The sequence below is a fragment of the Chanodichthys erythropterus genome, chromosome 16, assembly GCF_024489055.1.
Source record: "Chanodichthys erythropterus isolate Z2021 chromosome 16, ASM2448905v1, whole genome shotgun sequence".
In the NCBI taxonomy this organism is placed as follows: domain Eukaryota; kingdom Metazoa; phylum Chordata; class Actinopteri; order Cypriniformes; family Xenocyprididae; genus Chanodichthys; species Chanodichthys erythropterus.
Window position 1 is genome coordinate 19,973,089 of NC_090236.1, and position 14,593 is coordinate 19,987,681.

At 39.3% G+C, this 14,593-nt stretch overlaps 1 protein-coding gene across 2 annotated transcripts in view; it reads right to left on the reverse strand.

The window, feature by feature from the left end:
* Positions 1 to 14,371, reverse strand: part of slc1a7a (solute carrier family 1 member 7a) — a 29,570-nt gene extending 15,199 nt beyond the window's left edge. For both annotated transcript variants that reach the window (XM_067362383.1, XM_067362382.1), the window contains exons 1-3: positions 14,237 to 14,371; positions 11,706 to 11,785; positions 1,894 to 2,109 (exon numbers count right to left, since the gene is read on the reverse strand). In XM_067362383.1, the coding sequence (XP_067218484.1) occupies positions 1,894 to 2,109; positions 11,706 to 11,785; positions 14,237 to 14,371 (431 nt within the window). The remainder of the gene's footprint in view (positions 1 to 1,893; positions 2,110 to 11,705; positions 11,786 to 14,236) is intronic.
* Between the last annotated feature and the right edge of the window lie 222 nt (positions 14,372 to 14,593).

Genomic DNA, 14,593 nt, shown 5'->3' on the forward strand with positions numbered 1-14,593 from the left:
ATTCACTGATGCTCCAGAAGGAAACACGATGCATTAAGAGCCGAGGGGTGAAAACTTTTGAATTCAAATATCAAGGTAAATTGTACTTAATTTTTCTGCTGGGAAACATGCAAGTATCTTCTGTTGGTTCCGAAGGGCAGTACTAAATGAAAAACAATGATATTTAAACAAAATAAGAAAACTTGTGACATCTTCATCCTGTTCAAAAGTTTTCACCCCCCGACTCTTAATGCATCGTGTTTCCTTCTGGGATGTTTGAACCTGTTTTAATAGTTGTGTTTGAGTCCCTCAGTTGTCCTCAGTATGAAAACACAGATCTCAAAATCATACAGTCACTGCTGGAAAGGGTTCAAATATGCAGAAATGCTTGAAAACTGATGAATCTGCAGGAGCTGGAGGATTTTTCTGAAGAACAGAGCTCAGTTTAACTGCTCAGGACAAACAAGAGACTCATGAACAACCATCACAAAACATAATAACAGTCGTAGATCATCAGGTAACCACACACAGTACTGGGAATCAATGGTTCACATACTTATGAATGGGGTTATTTTAATATATTCAGCTATTGTTTTGTCTTGTGAACTAAATGCAAACATTTTTTATGTAAAATATCTTACTCAGGACAGTACTAAACAAAAAATAACATGCATTTTTTATTATCCCTCTTATTTTATTAAAATAATTCTCATTTTCACAGATTCTGCAAGGGGTTCACATACTGTTTCATACCACTGTAACATGTTGTCACTAAACTAAATGAAATTCTGTTTAGTTTTGGCAATACAATACACTTATTGTGATGCGAGGTTTTTGTGTTGTTGTTAAAAAAGGCATAATTTTCACCCCAAACTAAACTCAAAAGTTGGCAACCCTGTTAAATGTATAATTACACTGTAACATGGACACTTTAAAATAAAGTGTAATCGGAAATGATTTTGTGATTAATTTATTAGTTTGGATAAATTCCTATTTTATGTTTATATTGTAATCTGAAATGTGCATTCGAACAATATGCACCAGAAGGAAATTAAACAAGTGTCTTAAAATTTAAGAGGCCAAGGCCATGCACGTTCTGTATACATTTGACATGATTAAAGTCTAGACTTTTAAACATGATCATCTACTGTGTCTGAAATGACTCCCTGTTGGCCGATAAACCTTATTACCGCAAAAAGTAGTGGACTTGTGGGCCGTGTTTTGAAGCTGTGCAGCTAAGGAAGGGAAGCACTAAAGAATCTAGCACACATTTTGGAAGTGGTATGGCAGTTATATTGTCTTCTGTCCGTTAGGTGCTTAGAGGTAAAGGTAACTGTCACTCATATTGGAAACTCTATGACACTAAATGACTAAGTAACTAAACTTCAATAGTCAAGCATTGTGAAAGGAATGTCAAGACCTTGGTCTGTCTTTCCCCTCCTGACTTATGAGGGCTACCTAACCTCAACAGACAAGCATGGTTGAAGGAATGTTAATCTGTATCTATACATGGGTTTCCCGTAGTCCTTTTTGACACAGTACCTGTTTGTGAAAAGTTCCTGACTAACTGTTCCACTGACCAACTAAAACAGCGACACAATGTCACTGGGGCAAACTCCATCCCCATTTACTCAAGCAAACACTAACTGGCTTATCATGAGCTTTACTCACAAGGTTTAACAGGCAGTTCAAAGCCTTGACAGGTGAGAATGCATGTGCAACCCTTTATATTCTACCACTGAGAAATAACAGCAAATTTCTCTAGAAGCCTGTGTAATAATTGCCTTAGCATATAGTCAGCAAATATACGATAGGCTGACGTGATTTATGGACGTTTCTAATGCCCAATTAGGTAAAAGTAATATGACACATATGAAAAACATTGATCACAGATACACAATAGCACAGGCTTACCGGATAAGGTCCAGTAGAGCATCAGCTGAACTCATGATGGGCTTCCCGCTGTCCTCTGAGTCCTCTTTCTGGGCAGCTCCACCCGGGTGGATGATGATGACCATGACAATGCCCACCACCACAGCCACGAAGGTCGTCCACAGATAATAAGAAATTGTCATGATGCCCAGTCGACTGGAGCACTTAGCATCTAGTGCTGCCAAACCAGACATCAAACTGAAGAGAGAGAGAGAACAACATCATTTTTATCAGAGCTATTTCAGCTTGAATGAGTTCCTGATCAAAGTAAAACAAACTTGACTTTGAGAGGCTTGTTTAAATAATAGTTAATTTAATACTCAATCATAAAAAAATCCATCGATTATCTAATGATTCTATTCTCCATTTGCTCCTGCATTATTTTATCCATTAATGGAAGAGCAATTAACCTATCAACGTCCCATGACCTGAATTCATTATCTTTAAATAAACAATTCTCTAAAAGCAAATTTGAAAAACCCTTGCATACTGTATTGTACAACCAACTAAAATTATGAGACATAAAAGCCAGAATTATATTGCATACAGAGACAATGAAAGGAGTTGGTTAGTAATGAATCTCTGCTGTCATATGAGAGAACCACTGCTGGTGAGTAACTAACCAAAACTAGCAATGCTACTAACCTGACTACAAAATGGTGTATAATAGAAAAAGCTATGTTGTTTTCTCAAGGGCTCTTAAAATTTGAAATGTCTTCCAATGGTGGAAATGTGAAATCTCACATTGCAAATTTCTTTCTTCTTATTGAAAAACTGACTTCCATAGAAAATGGTCCACTCCTCATCTGGAAGAAAAAAGGTGTGGTTGTTTGAAAAAGTAGGCACACCTTTCCTCAAGAAGCCACAAATATTGAAGTATTATTCATGTAAATATATAGATTTAGAGGTTTAAAATGTCATTACATGAGCTCCACTAATAAAAAATTCAGTGGGTGGCTCCATTTATTTCCCTTCATTAACTTTATATTAAAACAGCATAATAGATTACCAAAACAATTTTTTGTTTTTTCAAGTTTTTTTCACAATAATGTGCATGGAATAATTGTTCACAATAAGAACAGAAGCACATATTAAAGTTAAGTTCATTCAACAGCATTTGCGGCATCATTACAAAAATTAATTGAACAAGTCCCATTTTTGAAGGATTTAAAAGCAGAAATATGAAGCCCATCATTTTATAAAAGCACATACATACATTAAAACTTTTTATTTGTAAAATTCTGTAAAACTGTTCTGATTTTCAGTCATTTTAGGACTTACGTTGTCATGGTTGTGAGGTTATAAAATTGGAACTTTACACAGAAAAGGATAGTAAGTGATTTTCTTCACGCTAAAATCATGGTAACATTTATTGTTACCATTTATGTACTATAATTTACTTGTAGCTATACTATTGAAACAGTGAGTATTTTAACTTAATCACTCTATAGTGTTATGCAGTGTCTAATAATCCATACCCGTTCCCTTTTATAGTATCGTGTGTTGGCAGGCACTAATATATGTCATTCGTGTATGTACAGTACATGCATCTTAAGCCCCTTGCTGTCTGACCCTGCGTGTGTTCCAGCTATAGGCTGGCAGCAGGACTTCCAGACCATCTGGAGCTTTGAAGCACCTCTGTTTAACAAGAGCTTTACCCTAATCCTGCCTGGAGATGGGAAAGTCCAGATAAAGTCTCTATGCCTAGGCCTTTAACCCACTGAGGTCACTTGGGTGCCATATTTCTCAGGTGGGACAAAGCAAAATACCTGTTAGAAATGTACACAGACATATTTAGCAGGAACACTCGTGGGTGAATCGCATGAAAATGTGCTCAGATCCAGTGTTATTTTAGTATCATTGAGATACTATTATAGTTTATTAATATTTTGAATCAATTTTATATATTTTTTAAATTTCATATTTCATTTGAATTTTAGTTAAAGTTGTCATTTTGTTGTTTTTGTCATTTTTAGTAGGTTTTTTTTTTTTTATTATCTATACAAAGTTCTGTCATGAAACTCTAGGGGCCCCACCATACAGATACAGTACATGCGCAACGCAAGTGTTTTTTGCTAGTTTCAGCCCAACGTAGTTTTCATTTTCACATCCTGCACCACATTGTTTAAATAGCAAAAGCATTTGCGCCCATTTGTGTGCCCATGGGCGTGCTGATCTGAAAACGAGGTGTGTTCAGGCGCATTGTTGGCGTGTTGCTACTTTGAAAGCAACTGCACCATTGACCCACTGAAACCTGGTCTAAAGTGAAAGGTGTAATATTATTATTATTACTTTTTTTTTTATTTAAAGAACGAGTTAGTAATATGCGCCTATATACGGTTGCACAATGCATGTACACTCTGCTTATTACACACACAGGGACATGCAGCAGCACAAAAACATGCCAAAAATTAAAAATAAAAGGATTACTGTAACGAGGTCAGTAGATGGGGGAAGAAGGAGGCAGGAACCGGCGAACATTCAACAAAACTTTAATATAAAATAAACAAAGAACAAAACGAAAGTAATGCCGGCAGACCCTCGCGGACGTTTGCCGGCCACACAAACATAATAAAACATAAAATAAAGTCCAGGCCTGGTCCTCTCTCGTCCTTCACTGATGTCGCTCCTCCTTTTATGCCTCCGGAGCTCCTCCGTGAGAGACTCGAGGCCGGCACGCCTCGCAGGTGACGCTCATTATCACTCGCGTCACCGGCCTCGCGCCGTTCCCTCACGGCTCTCGCCCGCCCTGGTCGCCACAATTACAATGTAAAAGATTATTATTATTAAAGAAAAAAATGCTTTGGTGGAATCCGGCTTGTGCATAAGATGGTCTGCTCGCATACTTTAACTTTGCGCACGAGCAGATCCATTTCCTCGCTAGAGAAGCGTTCAGTTTTTCCGCTTGCAAATTTCGGCATGTAAATAGCGAATCCGCCAAGGCTTGAGCGCAACTGGCTTTTAAAGGGAATGAGAGATGAGACTCTGATTGGTTTATTAAACGTTATGCCCAAAACACACCCATCACTCATTAAGAGACTAGGGACAACCCTTTTAGACAATGCGCCAGGTGTGCTGACCATTTTAAACTAGCAAAAGTGGATTTGGACACATCCTAAGTGCTTTTGCGCCGTGCGCTTAGATCGTGAAAATAGGGCCCTTGATGCGCAGTCTAATAGGTCCTTTGCTCAATCTGCAATCATGCTCTATAGGACACAGCTGTTTGAGATCTGCTGTATCAGTAGCCAATGAGCTCGCTGCTCAACCTTCAAATACTTGGTCAGCATTTGCTGTAGCAGTTGCAGCGGGCTTTCAGAAACCCTCCACCTGCCCCAGCTCCACGGGTAATTAATGTATGCTATATTGTACAGCAGCAGCAATAACCAACAGCAGCAGCAGCGTAGCAGATCTATTCCTCCAAGACCAAACATATCAGCATTATAATATCCATTACCATGCCAAACATTCTGGGAGTTGTCATAACATAAATATAGTTTTTAATGATTTTGTTACAGATCCCTTGTTCCCCTGGACTCCATTTCCCACGATCCTCCTGTTCTCCACACCTGCACTCACTTCCCTCGTCATCTCCCCATCATCACGGATCACCTGCACCTGGACTCTATTATCTGCACTCCCTTTATAATGCACTCACTCCCTGCACTCCTTGTCCGTTCTTTGTTTATGTTAAGCGTATGTTGGATGTACTCTGCCTTAGTATTCATTAAAGTATTGTATTATTGTGGAAATCTGTGATCTGCTTCATCTCTACACCACCATACCGTAACAGAAGAACGGACCTTACCAACTGGATTTTCACAAGAAAAAAAAAGGATGGAGACTTCCCCCAGCTCCTTGGCTCCAGCTCCTCCAACACCTCTCACCCTGACAGCCAGCGATCGCCTTATCAGGCTCCTGCAGGTAGGTCGTTCGCTGGAGAGGTATGTGGAGGAGTTCGTTGAGATCGCTTATTTTTCTGACTGGCCTGAAGCAGTTTTGATCTCCCTGTTTTTGGATGGATTGGATGACGACACTATCCGTTTTGATGAACCTGTTTTTTGTTTCTCCTTAAGTGAAACTATCAATTTAATTTTGTGGTTAAATGGCTCCAAATTCTTTGTGGATGAGGTTCAGGATAAGTGTTGTCGTCCAGTCCATCCAGAAACACGGTTGGCCGGGCCAGTCAGTCAACCTCCGTCTTCCTCCGCATACCCCTCCAGCAAACTCCCTGCCTGCCCCATGCTGGACCCTCATTCCTCTACTGGGCCCAGTAAACGGAGGAAGAGGAAGAAGGGCGAGCGCTCTCCAGTCTCCTGCGCTCCAGTATCTCCAGAGCCCGCTCCAGTATCTCCAGAGCCCGCTCCAGTATCTCCAGAGCCCGCTCCCGTCCTTACGGGCATTTTAATTATGTATGAAGGGATGGACTGGGCACCTCTTCCAGCCTCACACAAGCCGCCCAGTGATGCTACCTGGCTGATAGACTTCTGGGCCGAGCCCAGTTCTCCAGTCTCCGCCGCCGAGCAAGCAGCGCCAGTCTCCGCCGCCGCCGAGCCCTCAGCTTCAGCCCCAGCCGCTTCAGCCCCAGCCGCTTCAGCCTCAGCCGCCATGCCCTTCCTCAGACTTTTAAAGACTCTCCTTAAATTCCCCATGTATTTTTTTGGGGGGGGGGCCTAGTACCCGTTCCGGTACCTGTGGGTGGGGAACTCCTGGGTGGGGTTTCAGAAGCGCCAGAGCCCACCAGGGCACCTGACCCTCCACGGCAGCCCGCTGCACCGGACCCTCCACGGCAGCCCGCTGCACCTGACCCTCCATGGCTGCCCACGGTTCCAGACCCGCCATGGCTGCCCACGGCTCCAGTCCCGCCATGGTTCATGGATCCGCCCTGGAGACCTCTGTTCCTGTCCGCTCCTCTCCCTGCACCTGCATTAGGTCTCCAGGGCGCCCGCCCCCGGGTGTCTCCATCTACGGCGCGAGGTCGCGCCTACCGGGAGGGGGGAGTACTGTTACAGATCCCTTGTTCCCCTGGACTCCATTTCCCATGATCCTCCTGTTCTCCACACCTGCACTCACTTCCCTCGACATCTCCCCATCATCACGGATCACCTGCACCTGGACTCTATTATCTGCACTCCCTTTATAATGCACTCACTCCCTGCACTCCTTGTCCGTTCTCTGTTTATGTTAAGCGTATGTTGGATGTACTCTGCCTTAGTATTCATTAAAGTATTGTATTATTGTGGAAATCTGTGATCTGCTTCATCTCTACACCACCATACCATAACAGATTTTTATTCCAGTTTTATTTTTCATTATTTTAGTTAAATAACTTAGTTAAATAGCAGTTTTTTTTATTTTATTTCAGTTAAGTAATGAAAATTAGATGTTTCGTCCATATTTTAAAAATAATCAGCAGTACAAAAATAAAATAAACAAACAAACAAGTAAACATGAGATTGATGTGTAAATCACTAAATACTAAAGCAAATGACTGTGATGAAAACATCACAATTGGTCACATGATTCAAAATTATCTAAAACATAACATAAACATGAAATAAATGAACAAAATATTCATTAATATTATTGTAGATATAATTTTCGAAGCCTAAATGTTAATAAATGCATAAAAGCTTGAGACTTTGATACTCCTTGGTTTTAATTTTACGTTTACATAATCATACAAAAAACATTATAATATTGGTTTATTGTCCATAGTGGAAGTTGAACAGACTATTTTAAGTGCAATTTAACCTGAATTAAGGGCCATTCAACCCCATTCAATCATCAAACATAGCTGGAACATGGCTTTACATTGGACATCAAAAAGCAACAAATACAAAGGGAGCGTTTTGTCTCCACACCACCACATAACACTGAGGAGAATGTATTTTAAAACTAAAAGAAACACACACACACACACACGCACACAACATGCACATTTTAGCTTTAAGGAGCATAATCTCAAAGATCTCATCAATCTGCCACCATATGAGATGCAGCTGAGCTGAAAAAAGACATGCTTTAATCTTGCAAATGGTCGATTGATTTTCTCCATATAGATGCAATCATTGCGCAATGACAACAGCATCCAACATAAAAATTGGAAAGATGTCTTAAAGCAGACTTTTTAACATAGAGAGGATTATCTGCCCTGCATCTAGTCTATGTATTTAAAAAGTAAACTCAGAACGACGGGAAATGGAGATTTGGACTTGATTGGGACTCAGAAAGTGCCATGCTATTAAAGTCAATACATTTAAAGCATCTATCCTGTAATTGCCTAGACCAATGATCTACATCAGAGGTCATATCCTAAACTACCTTCAAATCAAAGCACAATCCCTTCATGTGACCTTCTGAAACTGTTCTGCGTCCCTACGGCTGTGTCTGCATGGCCAATGATTAAAGATCAGCTTCGTACTGAAATGCACACAGGGATAATAAGAAAGTGCATGGCTGCCTTTGATTGTGACTAGTGCGCTCATCAGATAATCTGGTTTCCGCTCTTGCCGGTAGGCAGATGGCGTTGAAACGAGGACAGTACGCAGACCCTGCTTTGGGCCCTAAGCCCTAGCATACCATTTGATTAATATGTCATTTTTATTTACTTTAAACCAGCCATGGCATTGGCAGACCATTCAACAGCATCTTGAATCTGCAATGCTCTATGTGATGAAGGTTCTCATAAGAGAGCCAGTTCAGTTGCAAATGTGTCATTCTGCTTTTCATTCTTAAATCAATATGCTGCTTACTACAGTTAAAGCTCTAGCATTTAGGTCAACATTAAAGGTGCCATTGAACTTTTTTTACAATATGTAATATAAGTCTAAGGTGTCCCCTGAATGTGTCTGTGAAGTTTCAGCTCAAAATAATTTTTTTTTTTTAATTCATTTTTTAACTGCCTATTTTGGGGCATAATTAGAAATGCGCCAATTCAGGTTGCGGCCCCTTTAATTGCTCGCGCTCTCCGCCCCCGGAGCTCGCGCTTGCCTTAAACAGTGCATAAACAAAGTTTACACAGCTAATATAACCCTCAAAATGGATCTTTACAAAGTGTTCGTCATGCATACTGCATGCATGCGTCGGATTATGTGAGTATAGTATTTATTTGGATGTTTACATTTGATTCTAAATGAATTTGAGGCTGTGCTCTGTGGCTAACGGCTAATGCTACACTGTTGGAGAGATTTATAAAGAATGAAGTTGTGTTTATGAATTATACAGACTGCAAGTGTTTAATAATGAAAATAACGACGGCTCTCTTATCTCCATGAATACAGTAAGAAACGATGGTAACTTTAACCACATTTAACAGTACATTAGCAACATGCTAACGAAACATTTAGAAAGACAATTTACAAATATCACTAAAAATATCATGTTATCATGGATCATGTCAGTTACTATTTTTCCATCTGCCATTTTTCGGTATTGTTCTTGCTTGCTTACCTAGTCTGATGATTCAGCTGTATACAGATCCAGACGTTAAAGGTGATAAAGAGGATCTTTTCGTCGACTGAGAATCCAAAGACTGTTACTGAGTTTTTGAAATGAGCGCATGCGTAAGAACAACCCCCCTCCTTTCGAGGGAACGCCTCCCAAAACTCGTGCCACGAGTATTGGAACACGAGTGTTTACCACCGGAATTTGCTGTGTCGTGTTAGTGGATTCATTATGTCGGACTCACCGCAGGTAACTCATAATCTGCAGTTGTTACTCCTGTCTCCTGACAAAAACATTGCATGCGCCGCCTGTGGAGTGTGGAAAGTTACTGGAGCGCGCAGCCGCGCTCGTCTCTCACAAGGAACGTCACGGCAGTGATTGACAAGCCAGAGGGCCAATCGTTTATGCGATGATCGCGTAAATGATTGGCTGATGTTTTTAAGGCCCTACCTCGTGCACAGATGATGTATATTAATATTATTCCTTTTAGTGCACCTAATAAATAGTCTTTTATCAGTTAGTAAAGACAGTTTCAAGCAATACTGCAAAAATGTATAAAACAAAACATCCTCTTTAGCACCTTTAATACTGGCTGCCCTTGTGTAATGCCTTGAACATGGGTTGGCATATGCAAATATTGGGGGCGTACATATTAATGAGCCCGACTGTTAGGTAACAGTCGGTGTTATGTTGAGATTCGCCTGTTCTTCGGAGGTCTTTTAAACAAATGAGATTTATATAAGAAGGAGGAAACAATGGAGTTTGAGACTCACTGTATGTCATTTCCATGTACTGAACTCTTGTTATTCAACTATACCAAGATAAATTCAATTTTTAATTCCAGGGCACCTTTAACTAGCATATATATAGTCACCAGCCATTTTGCTTTTGGAAGTGCCTGATAGAAGAGGTCTTGGCTACTATGCATGTGCAGTTGGTCCTTAGCTTCCTCAGATTAGAGGTAATTAACAACCCTGACCCTCACGTAATGACTCCCTGGAGAGTGTGTGTGTGTGTGTGTGTGTGTGTGTGTGTGTGTGTGTGTGTGTGTGTGTGTGTGTGTGTGTGTGTGTGTGTGTGTGTGTGTGTGTGTGTGTGTGTGTGTGCTTTTGTTTATATTACATTGTGGGGACCAAATGTCCCCATGATGTAATATAAACCTGAGTTCACCTACATCGTGGGGACCAGCCAGCGGTCCCCACAATGTAAATGGGTTTATAAATCATATAGAATGAGTTTTTGTGAAAAAGTAAAAGTTTGCACAGTTTCCTGTGAGGGTTAGGTTTAGGGGTAGGGGCAGGGTAGGGGGATAGAATGTACAGTTTGTTCAGTGTAAAATGCATTGAAGTCTATGGAAAGTCCCCACAATTCACAAAAACAAACATGTGTGTGTGTGTGTGTGTGTGTGTGTGTGTGTTTGTGTTTGTGTTTGTGTACCTCTGGGCATCTGGAACACTGACCCAGACAGAAGTATGTGTGTGGAGTGACAATTAACTTCCTCTTAAGACTTTGCTGCACCAGAAAAGGCAAGTTGCACGCCCTGCATGTGAGGTTGTAAGTTATAAATCTTTCACAGGCAGAATGTGGACAGTGGCTGTTGAATCCTTATATACCTATACTGGCAGTTGTCCATTCACCTGTTTCATGTTTTAGAGGGTTAGTTCACCCAAAAATGAATATTCGGTTATCATTTACTCACTCTCATGTTGTTCCAAAACTGCATGATCTGTGGAAAACAACCGTTTTTTTTTTTCATAATGTCTCATAAGGTTTCATAATGTTTCTATACAATGAAAGTGACTTATACCTGCATAAAGTCGTCCAAATTGACTACATTCTACAAAGTAGACCTTTGTTAATCTTCGAAACACAAATTAAGATATTTTTGTTGACATCCGATGGCTCAGTGAGGCCTGCATAGCCAGCAATGACATTTCCTCTCTCAAGATCCATAAAGGTAGTAAAAACATATTTAAATCAGTTCATATATGAGAATATTTTTGGTGTGCCAAAAAAACAAAATAACGACTTATATAGTGATGGCCGATTTCAAAACACTGCTTCAGGAAGCTTCGGAGCGTAATGAATTGTTTGTGTCGAATCAGCGGTTCGGAGCGCCAAAGTCACGTGATTTCAGCAGTTTGACACGCGATCTGAATCATGATTTGACGCGCATAATTCACAACACTCTGAAGGTTACTGAAGCAGTGTTTTGAAATCGACCACTATATAAGTCATTATTTTGGCGCAGCAAAAATACATACAGATGTTTATTTCAATTGATTGTACTGGATTCATTCAGTGACTGACAAAGTTATTTATGTTAAAATCTTGCAAAAAGGATCTCTTACCTGGAGACCACTAGAGGCAGGATGAGCATCTTCAACATCCGCATCAGTAACTCCCCTGGGAACTGGAAGTACTTCACCTCCTTCAGAAAAAACAAAACAACATAACACTTTATGCTTTGATTCATAATAAGTCCCACAGAGGAGGTTCTGAGGAGCAGTAGACTACCACAATCTACAGGGACTGTACAGCATTTTGTCTCTTTAAAATGCTGAAAGCATACCCAACTATTATACACCAAACATATTGACATGTCCAATTATAACACTCATCTCCATTTGATCATCATTTGTTGAATTACAGCATTATAAAATATGAGATGGGTGTAAAAATGATAATTAAATGTTTTTGCGTTCACCTGAGAAACTTTGCGTTTACTCGCAAAACTTTTTAAATATTTAAATAAGTCCATAAGATGCAGGGTTTTGCACTGAAATGCCTTTAGCAAAAGTGTCACAACTGTTTGAATATTATAATCTATTTAATGTCACTGTTTAGTTGATGAAAATACATTGCTATCATAATCCAAATGTGTTTATTGCCCAATAATAGTCATATCTTTGAGACAGTATTATTTAAAAAAAAACTGCTGCCCAAGGAAGTAAAGTTGCTTAAGAAGAGTTCTTAAGCAAGAGAAAGACTTATTGAAGACCATATTGTGTTGAAGGGAGCAGAGAGACATGGTGCTGGTGTTAAAGCGCTTAAAGGCCTGCATTAAGGAGGACAGGGACATGTGAAGCTTAGATCAGGGCCGATGTCCAAGCAGCATCAGGATCAATGCTGACAAATGGCTGTGCATCTCCTGTGCTACTTGCTAATGCTAACATAAAAACAGCTGGCATGGAGCCGCTACATCTGCCACTGCCATTCCTGACTTGGGCCTTGTAAAGTCTGTAAAGCTGCCATGTGGTGTAATCAAAACGGACACGGATGCCAGGGCTCATTGCTAAACATTACATAGGTGTAATGATTGATCGAAAATAGTGGAACACTGCAACTCAGTTCAACTGTCAAAATCAAATTTGTCTTGTTAGCTATAATCTGAGTAATATACTTGCTTTGGCAAATACTTGATAGAAGTTTTTAAGTTAAAAAGCTCGTGCTCACCAAGGCTGCATTTATTTGATCAAAATTGCAGTTAAACTAGTATTATTGTGAAATATTATTAAAAGGCATACCAGTGTTAATAATTGAGTACCAATAATAGTTCAATTAATGTTTTTTTTTTTTTTTTTTTTGAGTACAAAAAATAGTTCAATCAACTATAATTGCTTGCTATAATTGCTTGGAGGTTTAATTTAGATCAAGTTACAGATCTCTTGGAGGTCTCAAAATTGATCAATTTACTTTGAAGAAGTTCTCACTCCTCACTGCTATATGCAAGGATTGAAAACAAAAAGGAAAATCTTTTAAAAATAATTTGCCAAGTTCTTTGTATTCGTTGTATATACTTGGTTTCATTTGGTTTTTTGAAAAACTTTTATAGTATTTTCAACAAAAGTTTCCATTTAAAAGTCATCTGGTATAACCATCCAAGTAAAAAACAACAACATATATACATCTTGAATACATTTGAATATAGGCTACACATCTTAATTAATTTCATTTTTTTTTTAACAAATATATATTTTCAATGAAAATATATATTTTCAATAATACATGTTATTTCCAAATAACATGTATTATTATTTCACAAATACCATTAAGTTTTTGGGACGTTGCACCACATGACATTTTACATCCTGAATCAACCTTGCCCTGTCATAAAAAGGTAAAATTATATTATATTTTAAGAGACTTATTTACACAAAGTAATTATATTATATCCTGTTTGTTTGGTTTTTTTGTTTTTTTCGGGATGTTGGTTGCAACTTGCACCATATGATTTTGTGGACAAAAGTTTTCAAAATTGTAATAAGTAGTGAAGAAATGTTCTTAAAATATATTTATTTTTCTAATTCAGAAATTAAAAACAGTTTAAAATATATAATTATTTTTAATTAAACAAATGATATATTCAGATAATTTTATGATTTGCATATTTAATGCATTTTTGAATCCCCCCAAACCCCACTAATATTGAAGGAAAAAAGAGCATCATGTCAATGAGAATACTTGCTGGATCTCCAATTGCTGTTATACTACAGCTATTCAGTTCATCTTTACAATTAACCAATGAGGATGAAATGTACTCTTGAAAATAGAGGTTCCAATATTTTTATTTTTTATTTTTGGCAGAGGTGCCATAGAGGGACCAGTTTTGGTTCCCCATAGAACCTTTCAGTGAACAGCTTTTAAAATAACCATTTTTATCTTTGTGTGAAGAACATTTTAAAAATCTAAGGAACATTTTTCCACTATAAAGAAACTTTTGTGCAATGGAAAACTTTCATGGATGTTAAAGGTCCTCTGTGGAACCACTGATGCCAATAAAGAACCCTATTTAGTGTGTGAGATGGCAGGAAAGTTGGGTCAATGCAGGGAAACTGTTATTAGTAGGGGTTACAACAGGTGAGGGGAAACCAAAACTAACCTGCTCAGAGAGGTGTTTGGAGCGCAGGAAGAATCCCAGCAGGCATCCGATAACCACGGCCAAGACTGATAAGATGAGGAGGCCGTTCTGTTGGCACACATTTTTAACGCGGCTCCACACCGCACCCAACGCCATGGTGACACGTCCACTGGCTGCTCAATTAGCCATACAAACACCCTTTTACACCCAAATGCACAAACCTTCCAAGAAGGCAAAAAGAAACGGACATGCAGAGAAAAAACAGTAGGAAGGTAGAGCAGGTTGTAGAAAAGGTGATAGTGAAGGTCCCTCCAAGAAAAAGCACTTGTGAATCCACTGTTGGTCACTACTAAAGCCCATCACCCTTTCCAGTCACTA